Here is an 18,791-nt window from a genome sequence, read left to right as displayed (position 1 = left end):
GCATACAATGCTCATCCAACTGTGCCTTAAACTAAATCAGTGTGTCTATATTCACAACACACTCAGGCAAAGCATTCCACTCACCAACCACTCTTCATGCAAAAAACTTCTCCTCACCCTCTGCTCACACTCTCCTTATACAGTTTCTAGTGATGGCCTCTTGTTCTATCCCTTTCTCCCATTCTCTGAAAAATATCTTCCACGTCAATCTAATTACAACCTGTAACTAGCTTATATTTAACAGGCTGTAACCCCCCCCCCTTCATCCTATTCATGAGGCTTTGCAATTTACATTCTCTCAGTCTGTCTTCGTACTCCACATTCTAAAGGCCACTGACCACCTTTGTGAATTTCCTCTGAAGACAATCGTTCTGATTCAGATTTGGCCAATGTAGTTGCAAAGTCATGAAGCACTTTTACATCGGCCAAATCTGAATAGGAATGATTGTCTCTCTCTCCCAAAAGTTTGGGAGATTCTCATTTTATGTAGCCATCAAAAATAGTTTTTTAATAATATTATTTTCTAACATGCAGTAACAGTTTATAATTGGTAAACCACCAACTGTTGTATGTAATTTATATTCCCATTTCTTTGATTTTCTTGTTTCTATGCACTGATGATGTACTGATTTTCAGTATGAAATATCTGTACTTTCATTTCGTTAAAGTTAATTACTGCAGTTATCTTGTAATTTGTGGTTTGTTATCTGATATTTCACTTGTATTATATTCATCATCTTCAAATCACAAGAACAGTTTGTCACAGTACACAAAACAATTGTGCAGTCCATTACAATTTTTTTAAACTAGTGTAACAGTGGGACTAGTTTAAAAAAATTGTAATGGACTGCACAAGGAACTATAGTTTTAATTATACTGTCCTAATATACTGTTCTTAATAATTAACGATCAAAATTTCTGAAAATGTTCATAATAAGCAATCACCTCTGGATCTGAAGATGCGTCTATGAACTAGATGATGTCGTCCATGTGTTCTCTAACCACCGATAGTTTCAGACCAGCTGGAACTGCATCTTCTTCTTCCTCGTTGTCAACTTCCTGATTGCCCTGAATTTCAGCAATCTCTTCCTAACTGAGAATTCGGTAGCCTGGGTTGCCCTTGTCGATGTCTACCCATTGTTCAATGTCATTCTCACTGACATTATCACTGCCAGCCCACATCAAAGTTTCACGGAAATCAGAGGTTTCAAAACCTCACAAATCGTATTCTGGTTCACTCCGGTTCAGTAACTTGGTTCAGCCATTGGCGAATGAAATATCATGAATATACACGAATTATCTGAAGATGCAATTTATAAATACTGCCGACCGCTTCAGATTAACCATCGTATTATTTTTTTTTATTAATTATTTCATTATCTGTATTTATTTGTCAAATTATGTCTGTTGAATCATGGTCCATTAAATTGAGAGTTTACTATATAACGAATATGGCCACTTTGCCATCAATGTAGTCATATTCATTATATTGCCACCAATGTGGTGAGAGTGATGATATGGTCTTGACCTTGGAGGTAGCCAAATGTGTGGAATTTTCAGTTAAGATTGGGTATATGTGGAATTACTGGGGTGCTAAGTATGAAACACTTAGGAGATTGCTTATAGTGACATGGCATGTAAAATAAGGGCTGGATGTTGATAGTGCATGGGAAATGGTAAAGGACTGCTTGAAGGAGGTAATGGCAGACTGCATACCAAGAGCCAGGAGAGTAAATCATCATCATCATCATCAAATTCCTGACATGTACCCTCAAGGGGTGTACAGGATATGATAGCACTACATGAAAAATTTACATCCTTACTAACTTCCTATCTACAATTTTCCTCCAAATCAGTCTGTTACTTGTCAAGACTCCAACATTATCAGATCTTATATTTCTATCGTCTAAGACACTTTGTACCGTATCAATCTGCCTATACCTTGGTCTTCCTCTGGGTCGTTTTCCTGCCAACCTGGCAGAGAACACTTATTTTGCTAATCTTTCTTCACCCATTCTATTTAGGTGATGACCATACCACCTGAGATTAGCTCTGCTAACGCATTCCTGGATGCTGACAATGTCAAGTTCTTTCCTAACATCCTCGTTTTTAATATGATATTGCCATTGATGCCATCTGTTTACGCTTCTAATCTTTCTCAGAACTCTCATATCTACTTTCTCTAGTCTTTGGTCAAGTGTTTTACTTCTGACCCAGCTCTCAGATCCATAAGTTAAGACTGGTTTGAACACTGTCTTGTATACAGCTAATTTGATGTACTGTTTTCTCTCTATATATATACCGACTAATTTCTCTCTTATTCCATATGAATTTATTCAATTGACTTCCTACCATACCAGCTTTGTCGATTCTGTTGTCCATTTCCACATTTAATTTACCATCTTCACTAAAAATCGTGCCTAAGTAGCTGAAATGTTTTACTTGTTCTATAAGTTTTCCATTCACAATGCAGTTGATATTTTCAATGTTTCTGCCTATTTTCATTGTCTTTGTCTTTTTAATGCTGATCTTTATACCATATCTATTACAACAGTTATTCAATTTAGTCAGGGAATCTTGCAAACTTGTAGCGGATTTATTTAGAAGTATAACATCATCCGCATAAAGCAAAGAGCTGACATTAACATCTCCAATTCTGATATCATGTTTAATACCACTTTCCTACATAATGTGATCCATATAGATAATGAATAACAGAGGGGATAATGTACATCCTTGTCTGACACCAGATTTAACATTAAACCACTTTCCTGTACTTCCTTCAATTATAACTGCTGACTTACAACTCAAATAAAGACTAAGTATTGCTTGATTTAATTTCCCATTGAAACCGTATAACTGTAGCGTATTGAATAGCTTCTCTCTTGGCACCTTGTTATGTGCCTTTTCCAGATCGACAAAACTTAAATATAGATCTTATTATATTCCCATGATTTCTCCACTATTTGTCGTAAAGTGAAGATCTGATCCTGACAGCTTCTATTTGGCCTGAATCCAGATTGTTCTTCACCAAGCTTTTCTTCCACAATTCTTCTCAACCGTTTCTCAAGTATACTGGCATAAATCTTGCCAGGAACACTCAGTAGGGAAATACCTCTGTAATTCTCACATTCTGTTTTATTTCCCTTTTTATATATGGGTACTATGAGAGCTCTACTCCAATCATCGGGAATTCGTCCCTCTGTCCAGGCTTTCTGAACTATGCAGTGCAGCCACTGTAAGACTTTTATACCACCATACCTCAGCATTTCTGGTCAAATATCATCTACTCCTGCTGCCTATCCACATTTCAAACCTTTGATGGCTTTTTCTACTTCAAGTATGGATATGTATTCCTGACTGTATGTGTGTTGAGTGTTTTTTAACACTGTGCTATCACTGTTTGTTTCATTTAGCAATTTTTCGAAGTAATTACTACATACTTCAAGGATATCTTTTTCTGCCGTTTTCATGTCACCTTTATCAACTCCTTTTACTGCAATCTTTCCTCCATTTCTAAGCTTCTTCGGCAACTTCCAGAATATCTTACCACCTTCTTGATATTTATTTTCTATGTTCTTGCCAAAGTTCTCCCATGACTTTTGTTTAGCTAGTTTTACACAGTGTTTAGCTTTCTTACATTTGTCTCTGTATTCTACCAGGAACTTTTGATATGCTTTCTTCTTTTCCTTCACTGCTTCTTTAACTTCCTGTGTCCACCATGGAGTTCTGATTTTTCTATCTTTGCAGACAACCTCACCACATACCTCTCTGGCTGAATCAATCAATGTTTTCTTCAAGGTTTGCCACTGAATCTCCAAGGTTTGGTTTCTGTTCTCAAACTCTTTCATTTTTTCTTCAATAATCTTTGTGTATTTTAGTCTACAGTTCACATCTGAGAGCTGCTCAACCTTTATTTGCTTTAAGACTTTCTTACTTGTTATTATTTTCAATATGAAATTCAATTTTATCCTGCTCAAGACTAAATAGTGATCACTTCCAATTCCAAATCCTCTGTACACTCTGGTGTCCTACACTAGGGAGAAAACATCATCAACAATAACATAGTCAATGAGACTTTTCTTATTCTTGTCTCTTCTCTCCATGTGAATTTGTGCACATTTTTATGTTGGAACATGGTGTTAATAATAACCAGTCCTTGTCCTGAGCAGAAACCCAACAGGTATTTGCCATTATTATTAGCTTTGATCTTTTCTCCAAATTTTCCCAGAATATTTTTGTATGTCTGACAATCATTTCTTACTCTTCTATTTCCTACTCTGTTATTTAGATCCCCAACAAGGACCAATGTGTCAGCTGCTTTTTCTAAAGCATCAAAAAATTCTTCCACTTCTACCTTAGTAGAACCTTCTGTGGGACCCTAGGCATAAATAAGTCTCATTGTCCAAATCCCCATTCTGATATTTGCCTACATCACTCTACTTGAGACTGCTCAACCTTTATTTGATCATTCAAGAAGATTAGCCTCGTGTTTTGTGTTGAGTAAATACTATGGCTACTCCTTCTTTTCCTTGATTGTCATTGCCTGAATATAACATTTTGTATTTATTGCTCAGAAAGATCTCACCAGTTTTTGTCTTTTTTGTTTCAGTCACCCCTATCATGTCAATCTGGTACTTATCTGATTCCTCAGCTAGCTTCATTTCTTTGCCATTCAGGCTTCTTATGTTGATAGTACCGATCTTTAACTCTGGTGATGTTGAGTTGGGGGTGTGTGCTTTCAGGTTTGTTCCAGTACCTGACTTTTTGCAGTTCGCCCTGGTTCCCTGGCGAAAACAATAGGGGCCTTGTGTAACCGGGCGATGCCCCGGCCGGCATGATATTTTGTCATGTTGTACCATCATTTTGTATATTGGCTTAAGCCAATAAGAATACAATTTGGTTGGCTAAATTCCAAATTGCCAGCCCATCCTCGTTCGTTCAGTATCCAGGTAGATTCCCAACAGGGTGCACCACGAGAAGGTGAAGATTGGACATTAGGTCAGAAGCCCTGGTCGGTTCTCCACATTCCTTTAAAGGCTATGTGGAGGTCTCCTCTCAGTTATACAGCTTTGTCCCTTAAGCACCCCATCAAGTGGGAGTTAAATGGATGAATATCATCATCAAGTCGGAACTGGAAAAAAAAATTGTAGAGGGAATTTAAGGAAAAAGGTGACCTGCTGGCACATGAACAGTACAAGGCACAGGCCAGAAGGAAAGAAAGGCGGAAAGCAGATTATGAAAGGAAGTCAGCAATGCAGGCTACAGAGAATCCCAAACAGTTTTTTCGATATATTGCAAGTAAACGAAAAAATGTATTTGGCAGAATGATTTCAAGGGCCAGTGGTAGAGAAGTAACTGAATCAGTAAAAATAGTAGAATTACTAAGTGAACACTTTGCAAGAGTATATCATATCCAGGTGGTGATATTTCAGGAATGAGTGAACCAAAGGCTAATACAAGAACTGAGATAAATGAAATGGAGGTGCATAACATATTAAAGAACCTTCACATGAATACAGCTGTGGGATTGGATGGTATATCAGCTCGAGTTTTACGTGAAGTGGTGATGGAATTGTCAGTTCCTTGACCATATTGTTTAATCTGAGTCTCAGCTCGGAGTTAGTCACGAGGAGGTAGAATGAGGGGAAAAGAGGTCCATTGCATAAAGGAGACTCCAAGCCTGATGTAGCAAATTACCAACTGATCAGTATATCAGGAGTTGTTGTCAAAGTATTGGAGACGTTGGTCATAGAGAAGTTGGAGAGAAGAGCAACATACGGGAGTTATCTGGGAAGCAGCATGGTTTTGTGAAAGGTAGGTCATGCCTCAGTAACTTGCTCATGATTTTTAATATGGTGACAGTTGAGTTGAATAAAGGTAATGGATTTACAGTTAAACTGCTGGACTTTTCAAATGCCTTTTACCTTATATCACATGGAATTCTAATCAGTAAACTGCAGCACATGGGGATGGATATAGGATTGGTGAGATGTGTAGGAGGATGATTGATGGAGAGTTATCAGAGAGTAGTATATTCAGGAGTAGAGTCCAAAAGAAGGCCTCTGACTAGTGGCATACCACAGGGTTCTGTTCATTATTATTATTATTATTATTATTATTATTATTATGGGTATCTCCATGGAGTCAGTAGACTCATCGCGGGAGACCCAAACTAGCAAAACAATATCTGTCATATCTCTTCTTGAATTCATTTACAGATGAAGAGCTCACAACAAAGTCAGGCAATGAATTCCACTCATTCACCACCCTCCAGGCAAAAAACCTTGTTCTGACACCTTTGTTAACCACACTCTTCTTTAATTTCCAGAGATGACCTCTTGTTCTTCCATCACTATCACACAGCTGAAACATTTCCCCTGCATCAATCCTATAAAAACCTTTTAGTAATTTGAATGTTTCTATCATATCCCCTCTTCTTCGCCTATCAGCCAATCTCTGCAATCCACAAGCTCTCAATCTATCAATGTAGGGAGCATTTTTTATATCACTCACCAACTTGGTCACTCTTCTCTGAACCCTCTCCACAGCCTCCTCATCTCCAAGGAATCCAGGTGACCAGACCTGAGCACAGTAATCCAAATGTGGAAGTATCAATGCTTTATAAAGGGGAATAATAACCTCTTTATCTCTGGATGTCAGTGTGTTCCTCAACAACCAAGTAATCCTATGTGCAATCTTGGACACCTTAGCAATGTGTCCTCTGAACTTCATCTCCTTATCTACCAATACCCCTAAGTCCCTAGCCTCATCAATCTCTTGGAGTACCTTTCCATCTATGTAGTACACAGCTGGTAATCTTTTAATCCCAAAATGCAAGACTTTACACTTTTCCACATTGAACTGACATCCATTTTCTTTTGCCCATTTTACCAGCTTATTTAAATCCATGGACTGCTACTGTTTAATTTGTTCATTAATGATATAGGATAGGATCTGAGAGGAACTGATCAGCTGTATACCACATTGGTGGAACTGTACTCCAGGAAATTACTCCAGGGCATATAGAAAAAGTGGGCTAAAACAGCTCATCAGATTATTTGGTTACTGAAGAATACTTTGACGAGCAGAGACAAGCAGATTATTATTCCTCTTTATCGAGATTTGATAAGACCCATCTTGACCATGAGCAGATCTGGGCACCAGGGTTTCTTGTTGATGAGGAGGAGGTGGAGAGGATCCAGAGGCAAGTGACCAAGATGGTAGCAGGTCTATGGAATGAACCTTACTAGAACATGTTGAAGATTTGTGGGTTACAGAAACTGGTCGATAGGCAGAAAAGAGATTATATGATTGAGTACAAATTACCGAGAAGTTTTTACAAGATTAATTCAGAGAAAATTTTTAAGAACAAATGTGTTGGTGGGAAAACTAGGGGGGCAGTCCATGAAAACTGAGTAAGAGTGTAGTTAGCAAGGGTGTTAGAACTAGGTTTTTTGCTTGGAGAGTAGTGAATGAGTGGAATATGCTGCCAGAGTCTGTTGTTGTGGGTGCCATGACTGTGAATGAGTTGAAAACAAAGTATGAAAGATACTGTGCAAATGTTGGATAATTGTTGACATGATGTTTAGGGTTTCCCTCGATGAGTCTAAGGAATTCTTGGACTCATCAAGGATTCCTTAATGGAAGATTGTGTGTGTGTGTGTGTGTGTGTGTGTGTGTGTGTGTGTGTGTGTGTGTGTATTGATCAATGCAAACCAAAAATAAATTTATTTATTTTTTGATCTCTTGGTATTATATATGCTGTCAAGCACTAATATGAATAATCAACAACACCTGAGCCTTTTGATCTGTACTATTAATGCTCCCTGGCATGGATTTTTTAAGGGACGCTCTTGTTTTAGAAATCTGGTTGCCTTTCTTTTCAATAGACTAATAAGAACATTTGATGAGGGTATGGTATGGTATGGTATGCATTGTCATTTTTTTTTGTTTTTTGCAAAAGCATTGGTCAGAGTGGCACAAGACAATTTGGTTTTTAATTTGCAACATATGCTATTGGATATGAGGTTACTGGATTGGATTTGTAACTGGCTTTCTGATTACTTTCTGATATCACAGAATTTACTGGGGCCATTACTGTTCAGTGTTTTATGTAAATGATATTTTTAAGGGAATACAGGGAGATCAGTTATTTGTGCATGATGTGAAGTTTGGGAAGGTTAGCAAAAAAAAAAAGGGGATGCCACTGTAATTCAGTGAAATGTAAGGTTTCGAATTTGGAATCAGTAGATGGGATGCTACATACTTTCTTGGTGGAATTATACTGGAGAAGTGGAGTAAGCAATGGATCATCAGGTGATTCAGATCAAAATTTGACGTTTAGAGAACATATTGCAAAGGTTGTGAAGACATCACAGAGAATTGCTGCAATATTGAGGAGGCCATTGACCACGAGAGATAAAAGGGTGGTATCCTATTGTATAAAGCTTTGATCAGACCACATCTGGATTTTTGTCCTCAGATCTGTTCCCCAGGATTTGGAGAAGATAATATGATCTTGGAGAGGGTACAGAGATAGATTACAAAAATTATATCAGGACTGTACAGTGTTGATTGTGAGGATAGACTGAGGTCATGCAGACTGCAGTTTGATGAATGGAAGAGACAAAGGAAGGGGATATGTTTGAGACATTTAAGCTCTTGAAGGGTTATTATCAGATTAACACTGGAGAGACCAGGAATCATCCCTGAAATTGCAAAGGCAGTATCGAGTAAAAGGATACGAAGTAAGCTTTTTGCACAGAGATTGGTAGGAACATGGAATGATTGCCTGAGAGGGTGATGAAGGTGTAAACAGTGGATGAGTTTAAGCATTCTTACAATAGACTTTGTGTTGACAATAGGTTGTGTGACTCCACAGAGGTCAGGAGGGTAATAGTAATAATTTGTCATGGCTTGATGCAATGATAGGTAGGATAATCAGGAATGCAAGTGTCATGTAGTACTTGCAGAATCATTTAAATTAGCTGGAATTGTGGGCATGTGAAAATGGCTATCAGTTCATGTTGATAAATGTATATATATGCACTTTGGGATAATGAGATATTCAGTGGCATACTATATTTGTAGGATTATGCTAGCATAAACTGATCAGGCTAGGGATCTTGGAGTTTTAGTAGGTAGGATGTTGAAGTTCAGTGGCCATGTTACAAAGATTGCAACTACATCTCAGAGGATAATTTAAATGTTGAAACGAACACTGATATGTAAGAATAAGAAAGTCATTTGCCTCTTTGTAAAGTTTTGATGTGATCTTATATAGAGTATTGTGTGCAAATCTGGTCTCATGGTTTTTGAGGTGATACAGATACAGTGGTGGGGGAAAAAAAGAGAGAGAGAGAGAGAACACAAAGGGGAGTATTAAAGATATCAGGACTCTGGGTCATAGACTGTGTGGACAAATTGAGAATTTGTGGATTGCAGATACTAGCAAACTGGAAAAAGAGAGTAATGTGATATAGACCAAAGAACTTTTGAAATGATCATAAAGTATGCCAGTAGAATGAATTTTAATTTTATGGAAGGTGAGAAGAAGATGAAAGGGCATCCATGGAAGTAGCTGAGAGTGAATACACTCAAGAAAGGGTGAGAGTTAGATTTTTCTCACAGAAAAATCTAACTCTCACCCTTATCTGCTGTGCTGTGATATGTGACCTATCTTGATGAGTCATCGCCTCCCTGGAGATTTATTGTAATATATATATTTTTAAAAAATTATAAATAAAAAAAATATATATATATATTTTTTTTCTTCCCTGCTGTAATATGTATGCATGAAAATTTAGATGTAATTTATCAAAGTGCCAGCCTAGTTGGTTGAGTGGATACTTAACTCCCAACCAGTAGATCATGGTTTCAATTTCTTACTGTAGCATGGATTTTTGTAAAATTATTTAGGTGATAAGTGAATTTCATTAACTAGGGTGATGCTATCCTCACCTTCTTACCAGAAGCCAAGCTGCTTGGAAAAAAAAGTTCCCTGCCTGTTATAGCTCATGCAGGGTTTTTGAATTACCTCAATCCTCCACCCACAGTAATGGGGTTTACAACCTTTTGGTTGTAAGATTCACATTAAAAAAAAAGCGAATATTTTTACTTATATAGTTAACTCTCACTGTTAAAAAAAAAAAAAATAGTGCAAACTCAATCACCATTAATATACTACAGAAAATCCTGACTAAAACCTGGTTGTATCAGTGCTTTCTAATGAAAATTCATTATTACAAACCCACCCTCCACTATTACAAGAGATTTCCTTCATCCCTACCATTAAAGTAAGAGTTGACTATTTATAGCAGGTAAATTATGAATGGCACATACAGTAACATAACAGAGGATAGTGCGATGTGATTAACAGTGAAATTTGGTGTTATGAATTTGATTATAATCATTATATACAGTAAGACTGCCTAAAAAAGAAAATGTTTAGAATTTTTATGTGTTTTAGTATTTCTTATTTTGCTTTGGTCAATGTTTTATAGTTTCTGATGCTCAAAATTCCAAGAAGTTATACTCAGAACAGACCTTTACAATTAGTGTGCTACCAGTAAGCAGCATGGTGGCTGCAGCTTCTTCAGTAGCTGAGGAAATAATTATTCAGGTTGAACAAGGTAGTGTTGTTCACATGGAACCAAATATTTTACCTGTGTCTGATCATGATTTGCCTGAAGATCAGCTGGAAGTGATTCTGACCATGGCACCAAAACGTGGCTCTTTAATTCAAGGCTTAAATGATCGTGGTATGACAGTGGAAGAGGGTAAGTGCTTTTTTTTTTATTTTTTATCTGTGTATGTTCTTTTAGCTTATAATTATACAGAGAGATTATTTATATGAGGTAGTACAAAATGTTCAGAGAATTTGACAAGAAAACAATTACTTACTCTAACTTGTAGTTTCCATCATCTCTTTGGAAGTATTCCCCCATTGGACATGTATACAGTGATCCCAGTGGTTTTTCCATGATTCCATGACTGCTGTGTTTATTGGAAGCCAGGAACTGTCGAACAGGGAGTGATGTGTGGGTAGGCACATTGTCACTGTGGAGAAACTGTTCATTGTTCTTCCACTTGTCTGAATGCTTGCACTGAATGATCTTTCTTAGCCATTTCAAAACTTGACTGTAAAACTTAATGTTGACAGTTTGACTGGGGGGGGGGGGATTACTTGTCGATAATGGATGTCAGAAAAATGATCAAATGATCAACATTGACTTGACATTGCTGTGAATGTGACATGCTTTTTTTCAGCTGCAGTGAATTTGGTGACCTCCACTGCAATGACTGCTGCTTTGTCTCAGGATCGTAATGATAAACCCATGATTTATTGATGGTTATGACTGTGGAGATGAAGTTGGAGCCATCTCTGGTTTGATCTTTGAACTCCCTGCAAACAGCAGCACAGTGTTCTTTCTGATCATCACTCAGTAGTCTTGATACAAATTTTGCTGCAATGCATCTCACATTCCAATTATCCCAACAAAATGCATTGAATGGTTCCATATGACAGTCCTATAATCTCACAAACATCATTAATTCGCCTACAGTATGCAAGGATAGCCTTATGCATTTTTGCAATGTTTTCCGGTGCTGTGCTTGTTAGTGTTTGTCTAGAATGCTCATTTTCATCAACAGACATTCATCCATTCTTGAAGTGTTTGTACCACAAAAAAGTTTTTCTATGACTTATAGCATTATCACCAGATGCTTCCTTAAGCAGTCAGTGGGTTTCTGCAGATTTTTTTGAGAGTCTGCTTCAAAATTTGATGCAGATTCTTTGCTCCTTAAAATCTATCATTTCAGTTGGAGAAGAAAATCACCTAACCACTAAAATATAATCCTACAAAAACACACATAACCCAAGAATGCAACCACTCAGCTTGCTGACTGTTGGAATGCTGATTCACAAAGGGGACTCCTTGTCCCTTATCATGGTGGAAGGCCATGCTATAATCAGTTCTCATGCACTATTCTCCAAACTTTTGGGTAGCACCTTGTAATTATATAAATTTATCACCAGCACACATTTGAATAAATTTTTATCCATTTAATTTGATGTAGCAAAAGTTTTCACTTTTTTATTATTGCTTTTTTTGTGCCTATTTTATTAATCGAGTAGGACATATCTCAGTGGTTGAGCAGACTTTTGTGATGAGTTTACTGACTCCTTAAAGGTCTGTTAATAGTAATACATACTTTATATTGAATTCATTAACATTTCTCACACTTACAACACCCTTTGGCAATGCATTTCACTCATCAATCATTCACCATGTAAAATATCTACTCATCACTTCTTTGCCTATAACTCTTATACAACTTTCAATAGCACCCTTCATTCTTTCCCATTTTTCCTCCACTGTTGAGTAATCCATTCTATAATTAAATTTTATTTCAAGAGAAATTTATGTGTTTTTATCCTTATCCAAGTGTGAGTCAATAAAAGTTTGCACATGAAGTATTTTATCTACTCATATTTAAAAGCACTCGACTGCTTATCAGTTTTTCCCCACTATTTCATTATGGGATACAGGGGACACACTTCCTTTCAGACATGTATATTGCTATGCATTATTGGAATGGGATCATTACCTAGTCTGGTTTCTATCTTTCAGGTATCATCAGTGAGAGATAGGGTGTCAGCCTGGTTGGCTGAGAGGTTAGCATATCCACTCTCCAGCCAAGAGGCTGCAGGTTCAAATCCCACTATGGTCATGGATGTTTGTGATTGTCCTGTTAACTCTGTGTGGCAGTGGATTCTGTGGCCCTATCACTTCTTCTAGCAGAAGGCTTCACTCCTAAAACTCAACGAGGTATGGGAGTTACCATATAGCATCAAACTGACATGAAATGTGAATAACTAACCAAGATAGATTTGTGGATACTGAGAGTTAAATTACAAGGTCACTTCCATACCCTGGGTGATTGAATTGCCATACTGTTTTAATTATCCCTTATTAGCTAATAAATTTGATTTCCTTTCCTACCCCTTCTTTCTAGTGTATTTCTTCATACTTTGAGGTATGATGATTACCCTCCCTGTGCTCAATGATCTAATTTTTCAATGCATGTCATGACTACATCCTAACTTATATGGTGTGTAAAAGGAGATATAGTTGTGAAACTCAGTAGCACATTAGGTAGCTTCAGTTGTAATGCCTCTGCCAACCTTCCTGCTAAACTTCAACTTTTGCTGGTCTTGATTCTCTGCTTTCATCAGCGATGCCTTTTCCCCATCCTCCTGAAAATACAATATCCCTTGCATCCTATCTCTGAAACAGTATCTATCTTCAGCTTGTCTCATTAATGACTATAATTTCTTTCCAGGTCAAGCTAACCAATACCAAAATCTCCTCACCCTTATTTCTGATATTTCTGTTATTAGAAATATCAGAAATAATTAATATCAGAAATATTTGACAAGAAATAAGAAATTATATTCTTGTTTTTATATTTTATTCAAGCATGAGCAAACAAAAATTTAGACATTATCTAGGGCTTCTTATATATATATATATAGTTTGTTGACTTCCCGTCAGATTTTCTTGGTATCCCATAATGAAAGCACTATTACTCTAAATATGAGCTGTGCCTCTTTCACCCCTTTCTTTCCGCTATCACCTTCAAATCCCTTATCTCCACTTACTCCACCACCCCACCAATTATATGGTTTGCATCCACTGTCCTTCTTTCCTCTCAGTTTCTTGGTACACTTTTGTAAGATTTATAAATGTATGCCCTCTAATTCTTGTAGATGATCTTGGTAAACTTCCTCCTACTATTTCAAGCACTGCATATTTAATTATCTTCTTTGATATTTTGCTAGCAAGAGATCCGAAGAATCTTGTCCAAACTGGTTACCAAAAAAATCTACTATCCTGATGCCATTTTTCTTATTGTTCTGAAGGTTTGGGATCAGAAGTTGACTCCTATATCATCTTTTTACTCTCTTCTGTCCTGTGCTTTCCTGCAGCTTGGAAATTAATTCATATTTAGCTCATTACTAAGAAGGACGGCAAATCTTGCCATCTAATTACCATCCAGTTTTACTTTCTTCAGCTCTTTTTTTAAAGTAATGGAGCAATCAACTTCAATGCTACCTCAACTGAATCCTCCCACCATTTGCCTGTGATTGAGACTTTTAAACTGTTGAGAGGTGGTTACAGGGTTGAACAGTGGGAAGGAGTGATGACAAGAGGCCATCCCTGGAAGTTATGAAAGGAAACTGTGAGCAAGAGGGTGAGGAGTGGTTGCTTTGCATGGAGGGTGGTTGAACCGTGGAATGCATTGTCTGATGGAGTGGTGAGAGCGAGAACAGTCAATGAGTTTAAGGAGTGGTGATAGACTTTGTGTTTCTTAAGGGGGACCTCCCCTCTATGAATCCTGACAGACTTTATATTCTTAGGAAGGACCTCCCACGATGAGTCTTTTGACTCCATGGAGGCCTGAATAATAATAATAATAATAATAATAATAATATACTACTGTTAAACAACAGTAGTATATACAAAAGATGATATAGGGATCTTCTTGCTTATGTTACTCACCTTTAGACACCATGGGAAAGTTTGGAGAATTTCAAATGGTTCTTCTTGATATTTCTGAGGCATTTGATAGGGTTTAGTACAAAGGATTTAAGAAAGTTTCAATCATATATGCCTGCCTTCTGACTTCTGCAGCTAGTTTGCTAGCTTTCTGTATGAATACATATTATGTGTGATGGTGGATTGATTTTTATCCTCAAACTTTGCAGTTGGTGATCCACATGCTCTGTCCTTTCATCTACTCTCTCTTCCTTCTATATATCACTGGCCTTATTGGTTTACTGCAAATCCAGTACAGTTTTGCTTATGAGAGTACACCATACTCCTCTCACACTGTATAAAACACCAAATCTTCCTGGATATCAACTTCTACCACCCTAAAGTTTGATCTCCAAAACATTAAGCATTCTTTAGTAGTGGAGCTCTGATTACTTTGTTAATTTCAGTGCCTAGTAAAATTCAGTCCTGTTTTATTTCTCACCAAAAAATTATCCTTTTTGTGCAGTCTTACTTTTGACAGCATCCAAATCTCTTGACAAGATGCAATTTATCTTTTTGGGATTTATTTAACCTCAGTTTTTTTTTGGTATAAACATTTTACAAATAATTTACTGTACATCTAAAAAAGCAATTAATTCTGTACAAATCAAAAATCTGTTCAACCATTGAATACTGTTCCAACATGATGTGTGCCCCTAAAATTATGATGAATCATAATTTTAGAAGATGAATCATTTATCAAACAAACTTCTCTCTATAGAAGAGAGAAGTTTGTTTGATAAATGATTCATCTCTCACTAATTCACTCTTTCTCACGGCCATTCAGTTCTAATGTGTGTGTGTGTATATGTTCTTCAAATATATCCATGGTCACTGTTCATCAGAATTTCATCTATAAATTCCCCTATTCCCTACTAAATCTAACATGTGCATCAGCTATTCAACACCCCTTCACAGTTCAACTCCGACCTCACAGAACAAATTGGCTTTTGGAACAGTTTCCCCTTATGTATTTCCTAATGGGCACAACCTGCTCATCAAATCCATTGTTAAGTTTCTCCTTTTTTTCTTATCTTCCTATCTTTCTTCGATAGTTTTAAAGTAACTCTTATTAATGACATCACCATACCTGAAACTGACAAAAATAAAATAAACAATAAAAATAAAAATAAAAAATAAAATAAAATAAAATGTAACTTCATAGAATTGATTTAATATCTTTTTTTAAATCCTTGTGTAATTAGAAAAAAAATTATCTGATATTTCTGATGTTTTTATGTTGAGTCTGTAAAATACTAAGAATGAACACATTTTTGAGAATCCTTTCCTTTAGTGTTACATGGTGATCAGCATTCATTTCAGCAAATCATGGAGACTACAACCATGTTAGGAATAATTACTTTAATTTCTTGGCATTTTGCCATCCATATTAAGGTCATCATCTTGAATGCTGTTGAAGAGAGATATTGCTGGCCTGGTTGGCCGAATGGTTAGCGTATCTGCTCTCCAGCCAAAAGGCTGCCAGATCAAATCCCTCCATGGACATGGATGGTTGTGATTGTCTGTAAAAATACTAGTGGTAGTGGTGGGCAGTAGATGGCATTGGTGTAGATGATGTGGTTCACTGTAGTTGATGGATTGTGAATGGTGGAGACAGAGAGTTGTACAGTAGCTTCCCTCCCTCAATGAGCCTTTGGACTCCCTGGAGGTGTCATGTAATAATAATAATAATGATAATAATAATAATAATAATAATAATAATCTGGAGTATACACACACACACACACACACACACACATATATATATATATACAAAGACGAGCTATATTACATTTCAAACAGGATGCCAAAGTGGCAATCATTTGATCAACTGTTATTCTACTAGCATGACCTCTAGTGAAAAAAAAATACATCAAAGGTATATCCTATTTATAACATCATCAGATGAGCAATTTCATATTATTATTATTATTATTCTGATTATTATTATTACCCCAAGAGCTCATGGAGTCAAAGATTCATCTGGGAGGTCCTTTTATCACATACACAGCTCATCATACCGTGTGTTAAACACACTCAAACTCCTTGCAGACACCACACTCTCAGGCAAGGCATTCCAATCATTAACAACTCTGCACGTTTCCAGGGATGACCTCTGGTTCTCCCCCTATCTCCCACTATTTTATGTAGAACTTCTCCAGCATTAATCCTATAACAATCCCTTACCAACTTGTAGGTCTCTATCATATTTCCCTTCTTCCTCCTGTCCATCAGACTCTGCAAATTACATCTTCTCAATCTTTCCTCATACTTGACATTCCAGAGGCCAGAAACTACCTTAGTCAGTCATCTTTTGGACCCTTTCCAACATCTTTTCATCCTTCTGAAAACCAGTTGACCAAATCTGGGCACAATAGTCCATGTGTGGCCTAATCAAAGCCTTATCTGCATCATTCCCAGAAGCCTTTGTGTTGTTTTCACAATTCTGGATATGTGTCCTCTAAATTTCAGATCCTTATCCACTATCACCCCCAGATCTCTTATTTCTTCCACCTCCAACAATATATCCTCACCAAGTATAAATTCTGCATCCCATTTTTGTTTTCCAAATTTTAAAACATTACATTTTGCAACATTGAACTCGCATCCCCATTTCCGTGCCCAATCATTCAATTTATTCAAATCTTTGTGTAAGGCCACAACATCTTCACTACACTTCATGGTTCGTCCCAACTTTGCAACATCTGCAAACAACTGAATATCTCCATCCAAATCTTCAAAAATATCATTAATATACAAGTTAAACAGTAATGGCCCTAAAACAGACCCCTGAGGCACTCCACTAGTGACGTTCCTTTTCCTGGATATTGCACCCCCATACACAACTTGTTGATACCTATCAGATAGCCAGTCTCCAATCCAATGCACTACTCTAATATCCAACCCCATCTGCTCTAGTTTGACTCTCAACTTATCATGAGGTACTCTATCAAAAGCTTTTGCAAAATCCAAGTATATTACAGTGTCTCCTTCTCCTCTGTCCAAGAAAGCAGTCACTTTATTGTAATAAGTAAGTAGATTACTAAAACATGACTTCCCTTTAGCAAATCCATGCTGTCCATCAAATATAATACCATTGTTATCAACCCAACTCTGGATCCTAGTTCTCACAAGCTTCTCCAACTTAACCACACCACCTGACACACAGATAGGCCTATAGTTTGATGCTTGAGTTCTATCACCTCCTTTATGAAGTGCCACAATCTTGCCCTCCTTCCACTCCTTAGGAACTTGATCCAGTGCAAGACTCATATTAAAAAAATATGTCAAGGCCGGTGTCAACTCCCTGGTACATTCCTTCAGAATATGTGATAATATATCATCAAGTCCCACAGCCTTATTTACATCTAGTTTGCTCAACTCCCTATATACCTCTTGCTCACTTACAGTCAGTCTCTCCTCCCCATCATCAACTGCTCTCAATGTCTCCATGAAGTCACATTCACAAGATTGAAAGACCTTTATGAACTGCTCATTAAATATCTCCACCACACATCTTGCAACAGCTGTCTTTATACCATTTTCTCCAATCAATGTCATCCTTCCATAATCATTCTTTCTTTTGCTGGCTATATATTGAAAGAACTCCTTAGGATTCTTTTTGGCATCATTAGTAAACTGCTGTTCATACCTCTCTTTAGCTACCCTCACCAACCTAGTCACCCTCCTTGCCTGGTGTTTGTAGACCTCATGGAATTGGTTATTTCCACTTCTCTTATGCTGCTTCCACAATGCCCTTTTTCTCTGTATCACATGCTTAATCTATTTATTCATCCATCTCATACCTACCTTATTTAACCTTCTCACCCTTGGAATACATTATACTTTTAATACAGCAAAATCCTAATTGATAATTTAACATAAGTGTTTGTTTTATTAAAGCTTAGATCCTAGATTACTACAGGCCTTATAATTAACTCTTAGACCAAAAGATTATATGGGTAGAATATGTGCCATCCATATTCTTGGGATTTTTGGACCACTATTATCATTAAGATTAGTATAGTTGATAAGAATTTCACAAAACCTCTTTAAATTTATGCTCAAACCATGTTTTGGTGTGATGTAAACAACAGGTGCCTGTCCAGTCAATTCTATGTAGAGTGTTCAGGGCATGATCAGAAAGGCCAGATTTACCACAGTTATTAAATTTAATATGCCATTTAT

At 37.0% G+C, this 18,791-nt stretch overlaps 1 protein-coding gene across 3 annotated transcripts in view; it reads left to right on the top strand.

The window, feature by feature from the left end:
- Positions 1-18,791, top strand: part of LOC150099333 (extracellular matrix organizing protein FRAS1-like) — a 1,385,483-nt gene that overhangs the window by 617,344 nt on the left and 749,348 nt on the right. For all 3 annotated transcript variants that reach the window (XM_090403569.1, XM_090403568.1, XM_090403570.1), the window contains one exon: positions 10,506-10,781. In XM_090403569.1, the coding sequence (XP_090259695.1) occupies positions 10,506-10,781 (276 nt within the window). The remainder of the gene's footprint in view (positions 1-10,505; positions 10,782-18,791) is intronic.

The sequence above is a fragment of the Typopeltis vanoorti genome, chromosome 14 (assembly GCF_054136105.1).
Source record: "Typopeltis vanoorti isolate ZY-2024b chromosome 14, IOZ_Tvanoo_1.0, whole genome shotgun sequence".
Taxonomy (NCBI): Eukaryota; Metazoa; Arthropoda; class Arachnida; order Uropygi; family Thelyphonidae; genus Typopeltis; species Typopeltis vanoorti.
This window is presented reverse-complemented; position numbering and strand designations above follow the sequence as displayed.